The sequence below is a fragment of the Canis lupus genome, chromosome 27 (assembly GCF_011100685.1).
Source record: "Canis lupus familiaris isolate Mischka breed German Shepherd chromosome 27, alternate assembly UU_Cfam_GSD_1.0, whole genome shotgun sequence".
Lineage (NCBI taxonomy): Eukaryota > Metazoa > Chordata > Mammalia > Carnivora > Canidae > Canis > Canis lupus.
In genome coordinates, this window is record NC_049248.1 from 10,268,082 (window position 1) to 10,289,504 (window position 21,423).

Here is a 21,423-nt window from a genome sequence, read left to right on the forward strand (position 1 = left end):
GGCAGGAACTGAAAGAATATGTGACCTCCAAACCAGCTCTGCAAGAAATTTTAAGGGAGACTCTTAAAATTCACCTTTAAAAAGAAGTTCAGTGGAACAATCCACAAAAACAAGGACTGAATAGATATCATGATGACACTAAACTCAAATCTCTCAATAGTAACTCTGAACGTGAACGGGCTTAATGACCCCATCAAAAGGCGCAGGGTATCAGACTGAATAAAAAAGCAGGACCCATCTATTTGCTGTCTACAAAAGACTCATTTTAGACAGAAGGACACCTACAGCCTGAAAATAAAAGGTTGAAGAACCATTTACCATTCGAATGGTCCTCAAAAGAAAGCAGGGGTAGCCATCCTCATATCAGATAAACTAAAATTTACCCCGAAGACTGTAGTGAGAGATGAAGAGGGACACTATATCATACTTAAAGGATCTATCCAACAAGAGGACTTAACAATCCTCAATATATATGCCCCGAATGTGGGAGCTGCCAAATATATAAATCAATTAATAACCAAAGTGAAGAAATAGTTAGATAATAATACACTTATACTTGGTGACTTCACTCTAGCTTTTTTTTTTTTTTTTTTTACTCTAGCTCTTTCTACCCTCGATAGGTCTTCTAAGCACAACATCTCCAAGGAAACGAGAGCTTTAAATGATACACTGGACCAGATGGATTTCACAAATATCTACAGAACTTTACATCCAAACTACTGAATACACATACTTCTAAAGTGCACATGGAACTTTCTCCAGAATAGACCACATACTGGGTCACAAATTGGGTGTGAACCGATACCAAAAGATTGGGATCGTCCCCTGCATATTCTCAGACCATAATACCTTGAAATTAGAACTAAATCACAACAAGTAGTTTGGAAGGACCTCAAACACGTGGAGGTTAAGGACCATCCTGCTAAAAGATGAAAGGGTCAACCAGGAAATTAAGGAAGAATTAAAAACATTCATGGAAACTAATGAGAATGAAGATACAGCCATTCAAAATCTTTGGGACGCAGCAAAAGCAGTCCTAAGGGGGAAATACATCGCAATACAAGCATCCATTCAAAAACTGGAAAGAACTCAAATACAAAAGCTAACCTTACACATAAAGGAGCTAGAGAAAAAACAGCAGATAGATCCTACACCCAGGAGAAGACGAGAGTTAATAAAGATTCAAGCAGAACTCAACGAAATCGAGACCAGAAGAACTGTGGCAACAGATCAACAGAACCAGGAGTTGGTTCTTTGAAAGAATTGATAAGATAGATAAACCATTAGCCAGCCTTATTAAGAAGAAGAGAGAGAAGACTCAAATTAATAAAATCATGAATGAGAAAGGAGAGATCACTACCAACACCAAGGAAATACAAACGATTTTAAAAACATATTATGAACAACTATACGCCAATAAATTAGGCAATCTAGAAGAAATGGACGCATTCCTGGAAAGCCACAAACTACCAAAACTGGAACAGGAAGAAATAGAAAACCTGAACAGGCCAATAACCAGGGAGGAAATTGAAGCAGTCATCAAAAACCTCCCAAGACACAAGAGTCCAAGGCCAGATGGCTTCCCAGGGGAATTCTATCAAACGTTTAAAGAATAAACCATACCTATTCTCCTAAAGCTGTTTGGAAAGATAGAAAGAGATGGAGTACTTCCAAATTCGTTCTATGAGGTCAACATCACCTTAATTCCAAAACCAGACAAAGACCCCACCAAAAAGGAGAATTACAGACCAATATCCCTGATGAACATGGATGCAAAAATTCTCAACAAGATACTGGCCAATAGGATCCAACAGTACATTAAGAAAATTATTCACCATGACCAAGTAGGATTTATCCCCGGGACACAAGGCTGGTTCAACACTCGTAAAACAATCAGTGTGATTCATCATATCAGCAAGAGAAAAAACAAGAACCATATGATCCTCTCATTAGATGCAGAGAAAGCATTTGACAAAATACAGCATCCATTCCTGATCAAAACTCTTCAGAGTGTAGGGATAGAGGGAACTTTCCTCGACATCTTAAAAGCCATCCACGAAAAGCCCACAGCAAATATCATTCTCAATGGGGAAGCACTGGGAGCCTTTCCCCTAAGATCAGGAACAAGACAGGGATGTCCACTCTCACCACAGCTATTCAACATAGTATTGGAAGTCCTAGCCTCAGCAATCAGACAACAAAAAGACATTAAAGGCATTCAAATTGACAAAGAAGAAGTCAAATTCTCCCTCTTCACCGATGACATGATACTCTACATAGAAAACCCAAAAGCTTCCACCCCAAGATTGCTAGAACTCATACAGCAATTTGGTAGCGTGGCAGGATACAAAATCAATGCCCAGAAATCAATGGCATTTCTATACACTAACAATGAGACTGAAGAAAGAGAAATTAAGGAATCAATCCCATTTACAATTGCACCCAAAAGCATAAGATACCTAAGAATAAACCTAACTAAAGAGGTAAAGGATCTATACCCTAAAAACTATAGAACACTTCTGAAAGAAATTGAAGAAGACACGAAGAGATGGAAAAATATTCTATGCTCATGGATTGGCAGAATTAATATTGTGAAAATGTCAATGTTACCCAGGGCAATTTACACGTTTAATGCAATCGCTATCAAAATACCATGGACTTTCTTCAGAGAGTTAGAGCAAATTATTTTAAGATTTGTGTGGAAGCAGAAAAGACCCCGAATAGCCAGGGGAATTTTAAAAAAGAAAACCATAGCTGGGAGCATCACAATGCCAGATTTCAGGTTGTACTACAAAGCTGTGGTCATCAAGACAGTGTGGTACTGGCACAAAAACAGACACATAGATCAATGGAACAGAATAGAGAACCCAGAAGTGGACCCTTAACTTTATGGTCAACTAATATTCGATAAAGGAGGAAAGACTATCCATTGGAAGAAAGACAGTCTCTTCAATAGATGGTGCTGGGAAAATTGGACATCCACATGCAGAAGAATGAAACTAGACCACTCTCTTGCACCATACACAAAGATAAACTCAAAATGGATGAAAGATCTAAATGTGAGACAAGATTCCATCAAAATCCTAGAGGAGAACACAGGCAACACCCTTTTTGAACTCAGCCACAGTAACTTCTTGCAAGATACATCCACGAAGGCAAAAGAAACAAAAGCAAAAATGAACTATTGGGACTTCATCAAGATAAGAAGCTTTTGCACAGCAAGGAATACAGTCAACAAAACTAAAAGACAACCTACAGAATGGGAGGAGATATTTGCAAATGACGTATCAGTTAAAGGGCTAGTTTTCAAAATCTATAAAGAACTTCTTAAACTCAACACCAAAGAAACCAACAATCCAATCATGAAATGGGCAAAAGACATGAAGAGAAATCTCACAGAGGAAGACATAGACATGGCCAACATGCACATGAGAAAACGCTCTGCATCACTTGCCATCAGGGAAATACAAATCAAAACCACAATGAGATACCACCTCACACCAGTGAGAATGGGGAAAATTAACAAGGCAGGAAACAACAATTTTGGAGAGGATGCGGAGAAAAGGGAACCCTCTTACACTGTTGGTGGGAATGTGAACTCGTGCAGCCACTCTGGAAAACTGTGTGGAGGTTCCTCAAAGAGTTAAAAATAGACCTGCCCTATGACCCAGCAATTGCACTGTTGGGGATTTACCCCAAAGATACAGATGCAATGAAACGCCAGGACACCTGCACCCCGATGTTTCTAGCAGCAATTGCCACAATAGCCAAACTGTGGAAGGAGCCTCGGTGTCCATCGAAAGATGCATGGATAAAGAAGATGTGGTTTATGTATACAATGGAATATTACTCAGCCATTAGAAATGACAAACACCCACCATTTGCTTCAACGCGGATGGAACTGGAGGGTATTATGCTGAGTGAAGTAAGTCAATCGGAGAAGGACAAACAGTGTATGTTCTCATTCATTTGGGGAATATAAATAATAGTGAAAGGGAATATAAGGGAAGGGAGAAGAAATGTGTGGGAAATATCAGAAAGGGAGACAGAACATAAAGACTCCTAACTCTGGGAAACGAACTAGGGGTGGTGGGAGGGGAGGAGGGCGGGCGGTGGGGGTGAATGGCTGACGGGCACTGAGGGGGACACTTGTCGGGATGAGCACTGGGTGTTATTCTGTATGTTGGTAAATTGAACACCAATAAAACATTAATTTATAAAAAAATAAAATAAAATAAAATGTGGGAAAAGATGTGAGATCCTTAAAGTACACAAAAATAATAGCATATAAATCGAGGAGGGAGAGCACAGATTAAAGGAATATTCTAATGTGTTTATATTGCCCAGGAAGAACATTAAAAATTAATTACTATTGGACTTTGATAAGTGAAGAATAGGTGTTGTAATCTTTAGAGCAAGTACAAAAAAATTAGTAAAGAATAAATTTTAAATATAAGAAAAAATGGAGTAATAAAATCACTAACCAGTTCAAAAAGAAGAAAGACAGAAAAGAAAAAGTACTTTGAATGGGCTATACATCTGTAGATCATATAAATTCTAAATCTATATGTGCCTAATATGGCATCAGCACATCAAAATAGTTAGAATTGTTTTTTTTTTAAAGATTTTATTTATTTATTCATGAGAGACAAAGAGAGAAAGAGAGAGAGAGAAAGAGAGAGAGGCAGAGATACAGGCAGAGGCAGAAGCAGGCTCCATGCAGGAAGTCTGATGTGGGACTTGATCCCGGGACTCCAGGATCACGCCCTGGACCGAAGGCAGGCGCTAAACTGCTGAGCCACCCAGGGATCCCCTAGTTACAGAATTGTAACTAGAATCATATACTTCTTTCAGTAGGGGAAGAAGAAGCAGATAAATGTCAAAGAATTGCAATCACATGGAAGTATATTCTCCAACCACAATGGAATTAAGCTGAAACCTAAAGCAAAGGGATAAACATATAGATATTTATAAATTAAGAAATGCATTTCTAAATAACTCAGGTCAAAGAACAGCTCCCAATGGTAATTAAAAATATTTTGAACAGAATGACAATAAAAATACATTAAAGTTATAGTCTTAAATGAACATACTTGAGAAAAAGAAAGGGAGATTTCAAGAGTCAAGCATCCATACAAGAAATTAGAGAGAGAATAGCAAATTCAAAACAAAGAAATTGAAAGGAAAGAAGTAATAAAGATGAGAACTGGAATAAATAAAAGAGTTTTTTAAAGAAAAAAAAGACACAGAGGAAAGAGAATCAACAAAGCCAGAAATTGAATTGGAAAGCACACCTACTGAGAATAATGGGAAAACAATCCAACAAAAAAGAGGCACTTGCACGGATACACACACATTCATAATAGAAATTTTTTAAAAGAATTTAATTTCATATTCTTCAGATATAAAGAAGAAAATAAATGACAACTACAATGAGGAAAATCTCAATACTTTGTGACGGTTAATTTTATGTGTTAGCTTGACTAGCCATACCCAGATTAAACTTTATTACTAATTACGTCTGGAGGGTGTTTCTGGGTGAAACTAACATTTGAGTCAGTGGACACAGGAAACTAGATTGCTCAGCCCAACGTGGGTGAAGGCTTAAATAGAACAAAAAGGTCTCAGAAGGAAGAATTTGCCTTTTCCTGCCTCACTTTGTGAACTGAGACATCTCAGTGTAGTTCATCTTCTACCTGAACTCTGGGTTTTACATCATTAGCTCTCCTGATTCCCAGCCCTTCATATTTGAAGGCTTTCCTTGGGTCACCAGTTTGCAGATGGTAGATTGTGGGACCCCTTAGCCTCCATAATCATGCTAGCCAATTCCTCATAATAAATCTCCATGTGTCAATTATTCCTCATTGTGTATGGATCAGTCAGTGTCCTTTAGAACCAATAGGAGATCTATATATATCTTCTCTAACCCTAACTGATCCACATACAATAAGGGAGAATCTATAATTATGCAAATGAGAAATATGTTTAAAAGAACCTTATAAAATGTGAAATGTGGTTGCTTCCAAAATTAATAATAGCATGTATCACTTATGCTAAGGACACTATGCTAAGTGATTTGACTTTTATCTCCTTTATATCTTAAAATCCAAACAGATAAGTACTATTTTTATTCTCACTTACAAATGAAGGAAGAGGGGCTCAGATAAACAGTGTAACTTATCCAATTTCACACAGAGTAGACCAATCGTTGTCTCAAGCTGAGAACTGACTCCAAAGTCATTCTCCTCATCACAGTTTTATACTTACAGTGATGGCTCCCAACTGGACTACTTCAAATAGGTGCCAGATGCCCTCCTTGTAAGAAAGCTGAAGAACATTTGTGATGACAGCACTAGATCATCACTCAACTCGTTTTGACTATAAAGTTCTCCTCTACCTTCTTTTCTTCGCCCCCCCCCCCATTCACTCTTTTTCTCTGTCACCATTTCTTTCTTCCTTTCTCATAAATGGCCCACAAATAAGATTCTTAACTTCTTGGCATTCTCTTAGCTTTCTGAGAAAGGGGATGAAGCTTTGTCTTCCCAGATACTTACAAGTTCGATGAGAACACTGAGCCATCCTCCCACAGCAATGGTCCTTCGGTCTGATGGCGAGAAAGTCCTATCCAGAATGAATTATCAGGTTGAGAAGACACTTGTCTTACTATAAATTCCTGTAGGAAAGCATAAATACAAATGCATGTCAAAGAGTGGCAGAGACAATGAGACAGACAGAGATGATAGAGATAAAAAGATAGAGATAAGAATTCTTACAGACATTGAGAAAGAAACAACAGGTTGAATTACCCTGGTGAAGAATGCATACATACCCTGGCATCAACCTAGGGAGAAGTGCCAATTATTGAATCCATTGAGTGTGTCAGAGTATATTTTATTTCTTCAGAATCACTATTGTTTAAATTTCCAATGAAGAATAGATCCATAATGTCAAAATTTTAATGCCTCCATGTAACCTGCCTGACAAGATCTAAGAGTAACAGAGTCCCTAAGCAATTTTCATGGACAACAGGCCACTATATTCTCAAATTGAATATATGAATTTATAACACTTTTGTCAAGGAATGCTTTGCAGTTAGATAAAAATATGAAAATAACTTAGTTCCAGTGCACGTTTTATAAATAAGTAGCCTGAGATTTAATGATGACATTTAAATTGCTGACAAATAACAGGAACACTGAAAAGCCAGACATACTTCTGATGTCATTCTCTTTCTTTGTCATAATCTACTTCCATTCATTTTCTTGCAAGCTACAACTGTTGGGTAACACATGACAGAAATACAAAATTTGAGAGGAAGCGAAAGTAAATATAGGAGTTTAGGTTTATAGTGTAGAGTGTTTCCTGACTATTAATCCCTTCTTATAGACCAACTGAGTTATACCCTTCATTTACAATGCGTGATAAGTCCCACTTTTTATGTAAAACTTTATATACCCACGGATCTTTCTCTGAATTCTTGTCATTATTGCCAATACCAGTTGTTAACTTTAGGCAACTGTTGAGTTGTTTCTTCCTACAAACTATATAAGCATTGAAATAGCAAGGTTCCTTTTTAAACCTCTTTGTCTTTCCCAGTATCTTAGAAGGAGTAAATGATTTATAAATGTATATGATTGTTGTTGCTATTTTCCCTGATAATAATGATGACAAGGAAGAGAATTTTCTATTTTCCTCCACAAATTTAAGAATTGAAATTCAAACCCACAAAAATGAGTAGTGGCCTGATTGTTATAGTCCTGAAAATTTGGAGTGTGTTTGAATAGATTTGTTTTAAAGTGAAACATATGGGGGCCCCTGGGTGGCACAATTGCTCAAGTATCTGCCTCTTGATTTTGGCTCAGATTGTGATCTCAGGGTCTTGAGATCGAGCCTTGCATCAGGCTCTGCACTCAGTGCAGAGTCTTCTTGAGATTCCATCTCTCCCTCTACCTCTATTTTTCTGCTTAACATAGATCACAGGTAATTATAACTGAAGGATACACTTACCAGTTCTTCTGCAGTGTCTATCTTCAGGAGATTAGAGTGCAGTTGAGAGCAGTGTCTTTTACTTCTATTCCAGGAAGCTAATGATGTGCTAAATAGGTAACAGTTGTTCTTATGTGTGATCCAATTAGGAGGACAAGAGCTGGAAAAAGCTCCTGGAAATCAAAAGTAAACAATGAGGTTCATATCATACCAATTTGCTCCTTCAGTTCAAGCACATTCATCCTGAGGATACTTAGTAATCAATGAATTGCCAGTAATACTTTCCATTTTCAGTTCAAATTATAGGGATATGATTTTTACAGAAGAGATCACATTGAAATGCCCTCATTCATTTAAAATATGAAAATAGAGTATATAAACACTGTTTAAGACCATCAACCCTCTTTCCTTCTTGGCCTGTCTTCCATTCTTTCACATTCAGTCCAGAATTCCCTTTCTTCATGATAATTCTTAAAATAAATCAATTCAAAATCAATCTTCAAGATAAACAGTAATTTCATGTTATTTTAGAGGTACGAGATCCATTTAAGAATGTAATTTTTCAAAAAAGAAATAAGAGCAGTTATTCACATGATAGAGTATCTCTGTTTTGTATCTTTAGCTACTTGATACAAATAGTGAGGACGTATGGGTTCAGAGATGAAAAACTGAAGTTAAAATATTGTCATAGTTATGATGCAATTAGGAATAAAGGTCAACTGTGTATAAAATTGAAATCAATTAATGAAATTATATAATTAAAGAAAAACAAATATAACCAGAGTTTTCAGGAATGTGTCTATTAGGTCTATATCTTTTGTATGTGTATAATTAACATACAATTCTTAATTCTTAGCACATTTCCCTTCTTTCCTTTTCTCTCCCTTTCTTCCTTTTTGACATCTAATTTCCTATCCTATCTGTGTTACTTTAAAATATCAGTTCTCAAAGGAGAGAGTACATTTCCTTTGCATCAAATTATACAATTTCCTATAGATCTAAAAAGGTGGAGAATGATAAATTAGTTACTGATTTGAAGAAAAAAATCCAATTTAGAAATGGCTGCCCAATGCCTGGGATATTTATATCACTTTATTGTATATATGACAGGGGCATACACATAATACTGATATGTGCTTTCCTTGAATGCACAATCCTTACATGTAAAAGCACTACCTGTACCCACCCTAACTCAGGCCTTCGCCCCAGTAATTGACCATCCTAGATCAAGGATTACATTCAGCTTTTAATCCTGCCCTTGCCTGTGGTTGTGAGAGCCTTGGTAGGAGCCACATGGTCTTCTAAAGATGACTGTGTGGGTTGACTGTGGTTCTCTTTATTTCTTGATGGAAAGTTGTCATTCTTCAATGGGTTGCTGCCTGAATTGAATCTCCAAAAAGCTTCATTTATCAACAACAATTATAGTGACAAAAAAAAAAGTCATTCTACTATATTTGAAATGATAATTCCAAAATCCATATTTTTGTTGGAATACAGAGGGGTATACTTTTTTTTTTTTTTAATCTTCAAATTTTTTTTTTTTTTTTTTTTTATGATAGTCACACAGAGAGAGAGAGAGAGAGGCGGAGACACAGGCAGAGGGAGAAGCAGGCTCCATGCACCAGGAGCCCAATGTGGGATTCGATCCCGGGTCTCCAGGATCGCGCCCTGGGCCAAAGGCAGGCGCCAAACCGCTGCGCCACCCAGGGATCCCAGGGGTATACTTTTGATTATTGATAAATAGATAACAGTGCTGATTGAGAGGTAAAAATAGATGATATATAGATAAATGGATGGATGATAGAATAAATAATAGATAGATGGAAAGAAAAAATTACTTCCATGATGGTGAGTAAAAAAGAGAAAAATAAAGCAGATAGAGAAGAATGAGTATGAAAGAGAAAGTAAGAGGCATCAATTGGAGCCAAGATAGATTTGAAATAGTAATAAATCATTTATCTTTCTTCTGTTATTTAAAAATGAGAGCTCCTTGGGAAACCTGGGTGGCTTACTGGTTAAGCGTCTGCTTTCAGCCCAGGGCGTGATCCTAGAGACCCGGGATCAAGTCCCACATCAGGCTCCCTTCATGGAGTCTGCTTCTCCCTCTGCCTCTGCCTGTGTCTCTGCCTCTCTCTCTCTCTCTTTCTCTCTCATGAATAAATAAATAAATAAATAAATAAATAAATAAATAAATAAATCTAAAAAAAAAACAAAAAGAAAGAGAGAGAGAGAGGGAGAGGTCCTTGAGAAGACTCCAAAGACACAATAATACTTTATTGACAATAGAATGTGTGATATAGAAAATCTAAAGGAGGGACGCCTGGGTGGCTCAGCAGTTGAGCACCTGCCTTCAGCCCAGGGTGTGATCCTGGAGTCCCAGGATCGAGTCCTACAACGGGCTCCCTTCATGGAGGCTGCTTCTCTCTCTGCCTATGTCTCTGCCTCTCTCTCCCTGTGTCTTTCATGAATAAATAAATAAAAATCTAAGAAAAAAAAAATCTAAAGGAATTCATTCACCCATCAAAAAATATCTATTTAGTAAGTACCTCAGGTAATTCCTGATATTATTTAGAGGAGTTTAGATTAAAGATCAAGTATAAAACTCTCTAAATCATAAGATTTATAAAAATAATTCATAGTCCCTTTAAAGAATTTATTTAATTAGGAAGATAAGCACTATAGTGTACTTCCTTCTTCACCTCCAATGGTTTCCTTCCATTAGTATATTTAGGAATTTCACAACTTTGAAACAACTGTTCAGGGAAGATAGTAAAGAAATATAGTTAAGAATGTGCATTTTTTTAGGGGCTCCTGAGTGGCTCAATTGGTTAAGCCTCCAAGTCTTGATTTTGGCTCAGACCGTAATCTCAGGGCCCTGAGACTGAGTCCGATTGTCAGGCTCTGTGCTGATGGTGGAGCAGGTTTGATTCTCTCTCTCTCACCCCTCCCGCATTGCATGCTGGCTCTCTCTCTCTCTCTCCTTTTAAAAAAAAAAAAAAAAAAAGGAGCATGCATTTTTTTAGTCATATTGCCTAAATTTCTAGTTATGGTCTTACCATTAACTAGTTTATGACCCTAGAAAAGTAAAAGTAAAATACACCATACCCACTTCTACTTCTCTTACAAATAAAATGAGAATTAATAACACTGATTCAAACTTAACATAGATTCAATCAGATTATGACTGTTCAAGCTCTTAAATGAGTGCCTGGCACATAATAAATACTTACAAATATCTGTTGGTGGTAGTGGTGTTGTTGTTGAGTATCAATACTCACCTGTGGTACCCAGTATCACAGCTATCACTAGCATTAGCAAGCATAGAATTCCCAAAGTCACAGCAATGGGACGCCAACGAGAAGAGGTAGCACAAGTTACTAGGAAGCCAGAGGGAACAGAAATTAAAATGAAGAAATATGATAAATCACAAAGCACTTCAGTTCTCCAGTTTATCAAAATCTAGAAAATTCTAAAGTGAAATACTAATCACTGATAAACAGATAATCTAGTCATCTAGGATTATCTGAATTTTCCCTCATGTTTAGTATATCTCTTCAGATTCTGGAACTATAATTTCAGCACAGTGCCCTGATACCTGCACACTCCTAATTTCAGGTTCACATTGATGTCTAGAGGTCCTGACAGTACCAGAGTTTCTGAAATCCCACTCATTTTTATAAAAGGCAGCTTTATTTAGGAGAAATAGCACTGGACACTAAGGACAACCTTCTCTTTTCACTTATTTGTTGTATAACCTTGGGTGAGTTACTCTGTTTATTTCTTTTTGTAAAAAAAACTGAGGTAATAATACCTCAGAGGATCATTGTAGGAACTAAATGAGCTAACACATAAAGCACCTAGTCTGGAGACTACTAGTACATTATACTTAACTCATTGTTGGTCAACAAATATGCAGAAACATACATCTGCCTCCCTACCTCTTGCATCACCCAGTTTTTCTAGTCCTCCTCAGCTGGTTGAGCAAGAAAAGAATTGCATAAGTGGTAAAGGGCAAATAATTGTGCAATGCAGGTTACCATAAAGCAGAAGAAAGCAAATTCTCATGTCAAATCTTGTGAATAATCTTTCTCTTGATAACCAGAAACTCACTTTATGTTAATTCCGTGGTATCAAGGATACAGTTCTGTCTTTGAGAATAAGCAGTACAAGTATATCAGAGAATTGTCAAATAGGAGAACCATAGAGGAAACTACATGACTCATTCAATGAAGAGAGACATCTTGTAATGCCTTTCTCCATACTTTACTCTTTTTTTTTCAAACATTTTATTTATTTATTCATGAGAGACACACAGAGAGGCAGAGACACAGACAGGGGAGAAGTAGGTTCCTCACAAAGAGCCCGATGTGGGACCCAGAATCACGCCCTGAGCTGAAGGCGGACAGACTCTCAACCGCCGAGCTACCCAGGCATCCCTATTTTACTCCTTTTCTATTGTGTTTAAGAGTCATGTTCTACAAATGAATCTTGTCATTTAGCACATATGTTTTCCTTCACTAGTATACAAAGGATTCCCATTTGATTAAAAAAAAAATCCAAATCAACATCTTATGCCAAAGAACACATCAGATTCATGATTCCAAACCCTATGACTTCTGAAGTCTCTTTACTACAAAATCACCATTTTTTTCCCTCACTTATCTTCTTTCTTTTCATTCTTCTCTTTCTTATCTCACATATCCTGATGTTGTTCATATATATTTCTTTAAGTTTCCATGACTTCCATTCTATGATTTACTCCTTTCTAACAAACAAGTAACAAGTCATTCCTGTTGAAATTCTTTCATCTTTGCATTTCATCAAACTTATTTATAGTTCCTTACTGCTGAGGTGTCTATTCCTATGGGACAGAGAAATTGTATTTTCTGCCATCTTAATAATTAATTTAAATTCTAATAATTAGTCACCAAATGCTTGCCATGAGGAAAGATATTTCAAAATATCTTCAGTGACTTCTGAAAATCTTTTAAAAGGGTTTCAGCCTACAAGTCATAAGTGTCTCAAATTTCCTCCAGATAAGTATTTTAGTTAATGAGAACAAGAATGTTGAAGGCAGAAAGAAAAGATACCTTTTTCTAAGACCACAGGTCGCCCAGTGATGCCTTGAGAGTGGAAGTTTAATTGAGTATAACCATCTTCATCCAAATTTTCTACCCCAGAATGGTATTCCATTGTTCTACTGAGTTCCTGAATTGACACAGCATTTGAGAACTCTTCCCTCTCTTTTTTTTAAGACAACTGCCTGTGGACAAAAGAGGATGTATGAGTCAAATCATGTGGAGTAGTCATTTACTGAGTTTTAACAGGTTGAGCTTAAGTAAGCAGTCCAATCAGATATAGCCAAAGGCAGGAAATGAAAACTATGCTATAAGTTCCCATTTGTATCTTTAGATCCTGTTTCTAAGACGGATGATTCTTAAGAAAATTGTAAGACAGCACAACACATAAATCTTTGTTTCAGACCAAACATAAGAAAAATGAAGCATGAATTCACACATGCATTAATTTATTCATGTACTCATTCATTCACCAAACATTTATCAAAAGCCCATCCTTTCAACTGGCAGGAGCCGGTGATATAAGGATAACATATCTATAAAGAATCTCATTGCCTAAGAGAGGAAACCTACAGATAGGTATTGAAGGATGCTATAAGGAGACATTGTAACAACAGAGAGGAGAAACAAATCTCTTTAGGATTTGCCAGGGATTGATAATTCAAAGTAGTAATTACTTATTGAACAATTACTATGAGCCAGATAGTACACATTGCACATGTTTTTTTCATTCAGTCTCAATTTTCCAACAAGTCTAATGGTATATATATATTTTTATTTTCAAATGAAGAAAATAAGATGTAGAAATTTTAGTCCCTTACCCAGTGTTGAGACACTAATAAAAATATTGAAGCAAAGAATCAAACCAAGGCATATTCTGGCTGCAAAATACGTGATCTTTTCATACATTCATATAACAAATACATACCCCCCCTCCTTTATCTGCGGTTTTGCTTTCCATGATTTCAGTTATCCCCAGGCAACTGCTGTCAGGAAGCTGATGATCCTCCTGATGTATTGTCAGAAAGTCGAATAGTAGCCTAACCCTATGTCACAAGGCCTATTTCATAGGTATGTATGTATAGAAAAAGAAAAGAAAACAAAACAGTATATATAAGGTTCAGTACTATCTGTGGACAGGCATCCACTGGGATCTTGGAAGATAACTCCCAAAGACAAAAAGAAACTAGTGTGTCAGCTTATGAAGAATTCTGGGACAGAAATACTATGCAAAATAACCAAATTAATTGATAGGGAAAACATCATTACTGGAAACTAGAAAGGTACCCAACCCACTTACAAGACTATAAAGCAAGCAGAATGAAGGAGGTATCTGAAATGAAGCCAGACACTTATTAAAGCAACAAGGACAGATTTCAACCAGTGATAATGTTACAATAGAAAAGTATTTCATGATAGCGTTACAGGTACCATCATGAAATACTATTATAATAGAAAAGAGAGACCACTTCCCCAAAACAAAATACTAAAAACTTTTAAAAGGTATGGTAAGGGAAAGACACTGAGTGGTATTAAGGGGTGTTAATCCATGTGAAGATTTGTTAGTTTGTACTTATCTAGGAGAGAAATAAATTTCTCCTATCTTTATGACCGCGGCAATGACCATGGCAGAGGTGTATATTGAAACAAGGAGATGCCCCACTGAAGTTAGAGCCTCATCCCCTCACAGGGACTGGGATAGTGAGAGTTATCTCAACTTCCTGAATGTTTGCATTTCAGAGATATGGCTCTGAGGTTCTTGAAGAAATAGTTTCAGGTGGTAGATTTACTTTTCAAAGGTCAGAGAAAGGGCTTATAATTGCAAGTTTTCTAAGGTAACTGCTCTTGGAGGGGATTTAGAGACCTGTCTAGCACCAAGTTTTGATTGGAATAAACAGTAAATTTTCCTGGCAGCACTGAGCTTTCTCAGGCAGGCATTTCACAGAGTTCAATATCATTCTAGGGACACTAAAGTGCTAGAAGCCATGGTAGATGATGTCATCTCTTTGTGCAGAAGTTTGGATGGAGATGTTATAGACCAAGAGCTCTGCAGTTCTTACTAACACATACCAAAATAAAAAGGTTCAATGGAGAGTAAATGAGTTTCTCCCCCTTACTTGGGCCTGTCACGAAAGTTTTGCTAACTTTTTATAAACATATTGCAAAGTAGTCACGTGGATTGTAATCTCAATTGTCCATCAGCCTCTTGGTTCTCTAATGAAGTTTTTGGAAAACTAGGGATTTTTCACAGATTACATATCTGGTTTAAGGAAGAAAGGTCAGCCTACTAACAGAACAGTAATGAGGTGAGCACCTTCCAGGCAGTAAGAAGAAGCTGGCTTTATAGTGTCAATCCAGGCCCCCCACTGGGAGAATTATGTGTAACAAGTCTTATTTTCTATGCACCTCTTCCTTTATTTAATCACAATTGTACAAAAAGAATTGGCTCACTATGTTGTCAAAGAGATGTTCAATAAATACAAACCTTAGTCTTCTCTTTTTTTTCTGGGATTAAAACAATTGAAGAGTAATTACACAAATCATTGATGAACTAGAAAAAAAAATCAGTATTTCAAGGGACAGGAGGCAGTGGGGAGAGCAATCTATACATTCAGAAAAATACCTGTTGTTAAATATTAATGTAAGAAAAAGGTGGAAAACAAATCAATCTAACCCAAACAAACAAATAACAGCAAAAACAAAAAACAACAAATATCTAATTCATATTGTCAGTGAAATTAAATTTGATGAAAAATTGCATTGATACAGCAAGTTTTTCTTGAAAGAAAAATGAAGAATCTGGGCAGCCCTGGTGGTGCGGCGGTTTAGCGCCGCCTGCCGCCTGGGGTGCAATCCTGGAGACCCTGGATGGAGTCCCACGTCCGGCTTCCTGTATGGAGTCTGCTCCTCCCTCTGCCTGTGTCTCTGTCCCCCTCTCTCTCTGTCTCTATGAATAAATAAAAAATCTTTTTAAAAAAAAAGGAAAAAAAGAAAAATGAAGAATCTGAAAAGAATTCTTAAAAATGAAAAACATTTTATAAACTAAAATTATAATTAGTTGAATCAAGAGTCAGATTAAATGTTACATCAATAAGGCACCACATTCAGAATAGCTGAATCAGCCTGGTCATGTTTTCATTTCTACATATATTTAGCTGTTGTCAAAAGTAGTGTTTGATCCCAGAATTAAAGCTCAAAAACAATATCTTTCCTAAACAAATATCTATTTTGTTAGGTTTACTAGAATGACTGTTAAACCAGCAAAATGAAACACAGGAGAGCCTGAGACATATGTTTAGTGTGACTTTTTGGAAAATTTATATAAATAAGTGAATAAAAATAGACATAAATAGATGAATAAATGAATTAAACAGAAAACAAGATTATTAAAAACAAATTAGCATTCACTTAAAACTGTTGTAGAAAAAAAATATTGTCTTTAGGAAATAACAGTATCTCAAAGTACCTTCCCCATAATGTTCACAATGTAAAAAAAAAAAAAAAAATTCCTCAAATTTCATCTCTAATTTGAATGCTAACTTGGGTCTCCTTCTTCCTACCCTCTTTTCCTCCCTCTTTCTATCCTTCTGCCACTCCCTCCCTTTCTATCCATTAAGCAATTAAACATCTATTAAACATTTACCATATTCTCAGAAGCCTAGATACAAAGAAGCATGAGACCCAATCCCATTCTACTCAATTTCACATTATATTTGGAGAACAAGGAGACAAAAAATTACTTAAATTGTTTAATTACCTCTGGCTTGGGTGGACCATAAAAATTCCTTTGCTTTATTCACACTACTCTTTCCAGTTTTAATGCTTATTATAAGTGAGGTACAAAGCTCTCCTTACAATCAGTAAATCTTTCAGGTTAAAATGTGCCTTCAACTCTTTTTCCCAATCCACTTTCTCTTTTCTGAATCTATGCTCTCGCTACCCTTCTGCTCCAGTAGCTTCATGGTTTCAGTATATATACATCACTCTCTTATGACACATGTATTTGAAATGTCCAATTTCCCTAAGAAAGAGATGAATTTATGTGTCATTTTCTTATTGTTAGATCCTTGTAAGTGTTTTCCTCACTAATTCTTGAGTTCTTGAGCAGCAGTGTACCTAACATATTTAAGACCCAGACTGTTATTTTTGTTTTGTTTTATTTTTGTTTTTTACTTTCCTCTCCTTTACACAACAAAGTAGTTTTCAGCAATAATTATGAAATAGAATGAATGAAAAAAAAAAAAGAAATAGAATGAATGATAATAAAGGTCAGAAAACAAATGTACATAGTGAATATTTTTTGTTGATAGTTGGATATAAAATAGAGGTGCCTGAGTGGCTCAGTCGTTAGATGACTTAGTTTCCACTCAGATCATGATCTCATGGTCATGTAATAAAGCCCAGTGTGAGGCTCCACCTTTGCATGGAGTCTGCTTGGGATTCTCTGCCTCTACCCCTCCTCCAGTTTGTGTGCATGCTCTTTCTCTTTCTCAAATAAATTAAATTAAATCTAATCTTCTTTTAAAAAGTTGTATATAAAATAATGTCAAAAGAAATTAAAATGTGTGTATAAATATGTATAGTAAAGTAAAAATAAATATTGTACAAACCACTCTTAAATCAATGGATAAAATCTTATCAATTATGTTAATGCCTTTTTTGAAAGGGAGGGGAATTTATACCTATATATAGGTATGTCACAGTAATAAATAATATTACAATTTCTGTTTGAGCTCCTTAACCTTTTCCAAATTTGTTAATGATATTGTCAAAATTAATCTTTTTTACAAGTTTGTGTTAAGTATTGACTATGTATCCAGACACACCAATTCATCTTTGCTCAAAATTGATTTAAGATAATTTTTTCTTCACTTAATTTTTAAAATTCTTTAACCGAAGCCACAGATATGTAAAGAGAAAAAGACTTATACATAGTATATATGTGGCAAAGATTTACAAAAATCCTATTTCACAGTGATTCCAGAAATTACAATATTGTCCATGTCCTTATTTTCTCAGGATCAATTTTAGTAATTTTCAGATTTCTCTGCAGTTGAAATATTGTATAAGGACAAATAAAAATTGCAAACTGTCACATAGAATGAAGAGAAAGTAGCTCAAATTTTGTCTTTTTGATTTGATAATCACTGTGCAATGCTATCGATATTGATTTCAAATCTACACTTTAAACACAGAAATTACTCATTCTATAATGCAAGCAATGCAAACCAAGTGGTACTGAGTGAATTTCAGTAATTCCAAACCATTCCAAATTGTTCCACAACAACTAGGAGTTCTGTGAATGAACTTCCATGTAGAATACAGTACTTACAAAAGGAAAAAAGACATAAACCTGATAATTTGAAGAACATATAGATATATTGATATACACAGAGATAACTCCATCCTCATTATTCATGGATTCCAGGATTGCAAATTTGCTTAAGTGCTAAAATTTAATCATAATCCCAAATCAATCAGGGCTCTTTCATGATCATTCACAGGCATGCGCAGAACGGTGAAAAGTTGGAGACCCACTGTCAGAAAGGAAGATCTTCTTCCTGCCTAAGGTTCTTCTAGCTGGACTTAGAATCAAACTGACAGGAGATGAACTAACAGGAGGAAATCAAATGTAATAGGTGTACAGAGGGGACAGGAGATTCTAAAGGAGACAACAAGAAGCTGATGTGGGATGGTGAGGGAGACAGGTCCTAGGACACCAAGGGAAGGAAGGGCTTTAGCAGGAAGGGGAAAGGAGATGTTTGGGAAAACAAGGTTGCCTTATTAAGTAGATAAATTCCTTTAGTAAAGGGAGCGTTGGTCTCTATTAATACTCCCCTGCCTGTGGCAGGCTCTCCTTTCCAATGTAAATTTAAACAGCTGTGGGAGAGGCAGAGTTTTTCCTGAGTCTGCTGGGCTTTGATGACTTTTAATTGGGAATAATCTCTATGCCAGAGTGGTCAATCCGAGAGTAACTTACTCTGGCCCCTACAACCTAACATGCCTGATTTCAGAGGAGTTTGAACAAAGTGACACTGCCCTCTTGTTCCAGCTCTCCTAACTGAAGAAGAAATGTCCTTTTCACTGTCTTTGTAGTGCTTTTTGTTTGTGTGTGTGTGTGCTTTGACTTTTTGTTGGTTACTTCACTGCCTAAAATGCCCTCAAACATAGTGCTGAAGTACAGTCTGGTGTTCCTAAGCTCAAGAAGACTGATGTGCCTTACAAAGAAAATATGTGTATTAGGTAAGCTTTATTCAGGCATGAGTTATAGTGCTGTTGGCTGAGATCAATGTTAATGAATCAACATATATTTGCTAATGGGCATTGAAACAGAAACGTATATAAAACAAGGTTATGTAATAATCTGTTGACAGAAATTGTTGTCATCAGACATTACAGAAACCTAACCCTGTAGTTCCCACAGAAGCAATAATTATTTGGTGTTCTCTGACACTTCACAGACTGTAACTACCATGAATAACAAGAATTTATTGTATAGAGAAATGGATAAACAGAGTTCTAAAACTAAATAATAACCATAAAAATTTAAAACTAAACAAAAAAAATCACAAAAGATATTTTCCGGGAATATTTTATCATTGGCATTGTTAAGGATTATGGGTGATAATAAAAAGTAGACTGACTCTTAATAAATTTTGTTATATTTTTAATTTTCTGCAGATAGTTCACTACTCCCCACATCACCTGCTTGGCTATATTTTCCGGCCCTGTGAGGATCTAAATAATCAGATGCCAGACTATCTTTCTAGTTTTATTTCCTAACCATCTCCCTGTCTCTGTTCAGGTCCTTAAACACTGGCCTTCTCTTTTATCACGCAAATACACCAATTTGCTTCTGTCTACACTTTGACTACATGCTTTTCTTTCAGAACTCTGAATGAGAGACTTTTCTGGATAATCAGTTCTCTGTTCAAACATCATTCTCTCTGGGCAGTCTTTCCGGGTTGATTCTAGTCCAGCTACTTCTACCCAGGCAGAAGTAGTGTTGTGCCCAAGATTACGTACCTGAAAAACCACCAAGGAACCGACACCGATGCAAACACACGAGGGTTTATTTACAAGTTCGAGCTTGGGTCCAAGTATACCCGACACAGCAGAGCAGGGACTTGGACCCCGAGATAGGTTCCAGCTTAGTTTTATGGGCTGGTCTAGGGGACCTCCAGAAGGGGTGGAGGAATTTCTCAAGTTCTGTTTACATGCTGATATGGGGCTTTCAAGGGCATTGAGCCCTGTTCTCATTCTAATATGGGGCTTAACTGAAGTTAGGTAAAGTTCAGCTCCTATTCACAGGGGCCTGGGATGGCTGTACTTGTGCTAACACTGAACTTAAGGTGGAATGGCCTTAATTTTCTCGGCCTCCACAGTAGAATACAACTAGGGTGCTTTAAATTATTCTGAATTACATCATAATAGGTTTTTTTGTTTTTTTGTTTTTTTGTTTTTTTTATTTTTTGTTTTTATCTTCAAAGTGATAAAGTTTTGGAATATAGGTGAGGTCCAGAGCCAACGACCAAGAAGAATTCTTGAGACATCTTTGGTGCAAGATGATTTTATTAAAGCACAAGGATTGGACCCATGGACAGGAAGAGCTGCTGCCCCGGGCCTGTGAGGGGTGGCTCATTATATACCTGGGAGTTGGGAGGGGTTTGAGGATAGCATACTCTCTAAGGGATTTTGGAAGCCAGGTTTGCAGGACCTTGAGGGGGCTAGCTATTGATGGGAAAAGGGCACTTACTACTGTCTAATAAAACTTGAGTCATGAGACCCTTCAGATGTATATCAGTGGGCCTTGTGCTTGGGGGATGATTGCCAGCACATATCTTGGGGAGGGGGAAGAGGGGGTTTCAGAGATAAAGGAAATTTCTAAAGGAATTTTTATATGTTAAAAAGTAGACTCACAGGGGCCTAGGGGTCAGGCTAAGATTGCCTTCTGCCCTTAGCAAAGTATGAACATCAAGGCAGTTGAGTCTGTAGAAGAATGTCCCTCTGCTTGTTTCAATGACTTGTCAATATGCTTTGTCCTCAGCTAGTCCTCTGTTCCCTCATCAAAAGCACTTCACACTATTTGAATATCACTCATCTTTATAATTAGACTCCTCCTGTTCACGTTTGTAAGCTCCATGAGTTCAGAATTTTGTTTGTCTTGTTCATTGAAATAGTTCAAAAACTTACACTAGCTTCTTCTTTTTTTCCTTTCACTAGGTTCTGATTCATTGCATGTTACCAATAAATATATTTAGGTCAATGTATAAATTACTTAAAAACTTTTAAAAGTAATAATATATGTGTAAAATGTATATATGCACCTTCACATGTAGCCTAAAATTATCCAAATCTA

The 21,423-nt window shown here is 36.5% G+C and overlaps 1 protein-coding gene across 2 annotated transcripts in view; it reads right to left on the reverse strand.

Annotated features, from left to right (window-relative positions):
- Positions 1 to 20,182, reverse strand: part of CLEC7A (C-type lectin domain containing 7A) — a 28,180-nt gene extending 7,998 nt beyond the window's left edge. Inside the window, exons 1-6 of one of the 2 annotated variants that reach the window (XM_038576773.1) lie at positions 20,091 to 20,182; positions 13,077 to 13,249; positions 11,265 to 11,363; positions 9,249 to 9,386; positions 8,008 to 8,159; positions 6,555 to 6,673 (exon numbers count right to left, since the gene is read on the reverse strand). In XM_038576773.1, coding sequence (XP_038432701.1) covers positions 6,555 to 6,673; positions 8,008 to 8,159; positions 9,249 to 9,386; positions 11,265 to 11,363; positions 13,077 to 13,179 — 611 coding nt within the window. In that variant the 5' untranslated portion in view covers positions 13,180 to 13,249; positions 20,091 to 20,182. The remainder of the gene's footprint in view (positions 1 to 6,554; positions 6,674 to 8,007; positions 8,160 to 9,248; positions 9,387 to 11,264; positions 11,364 to 13,076; positions 13,250 to 20,090) is intronic. The other variant, XM_038576774.1, reaches the window with a different exon arrangement.
- Between the last annotated feature and the right edge of the window lie 1,241 nt (positions 20,183 to 21,423).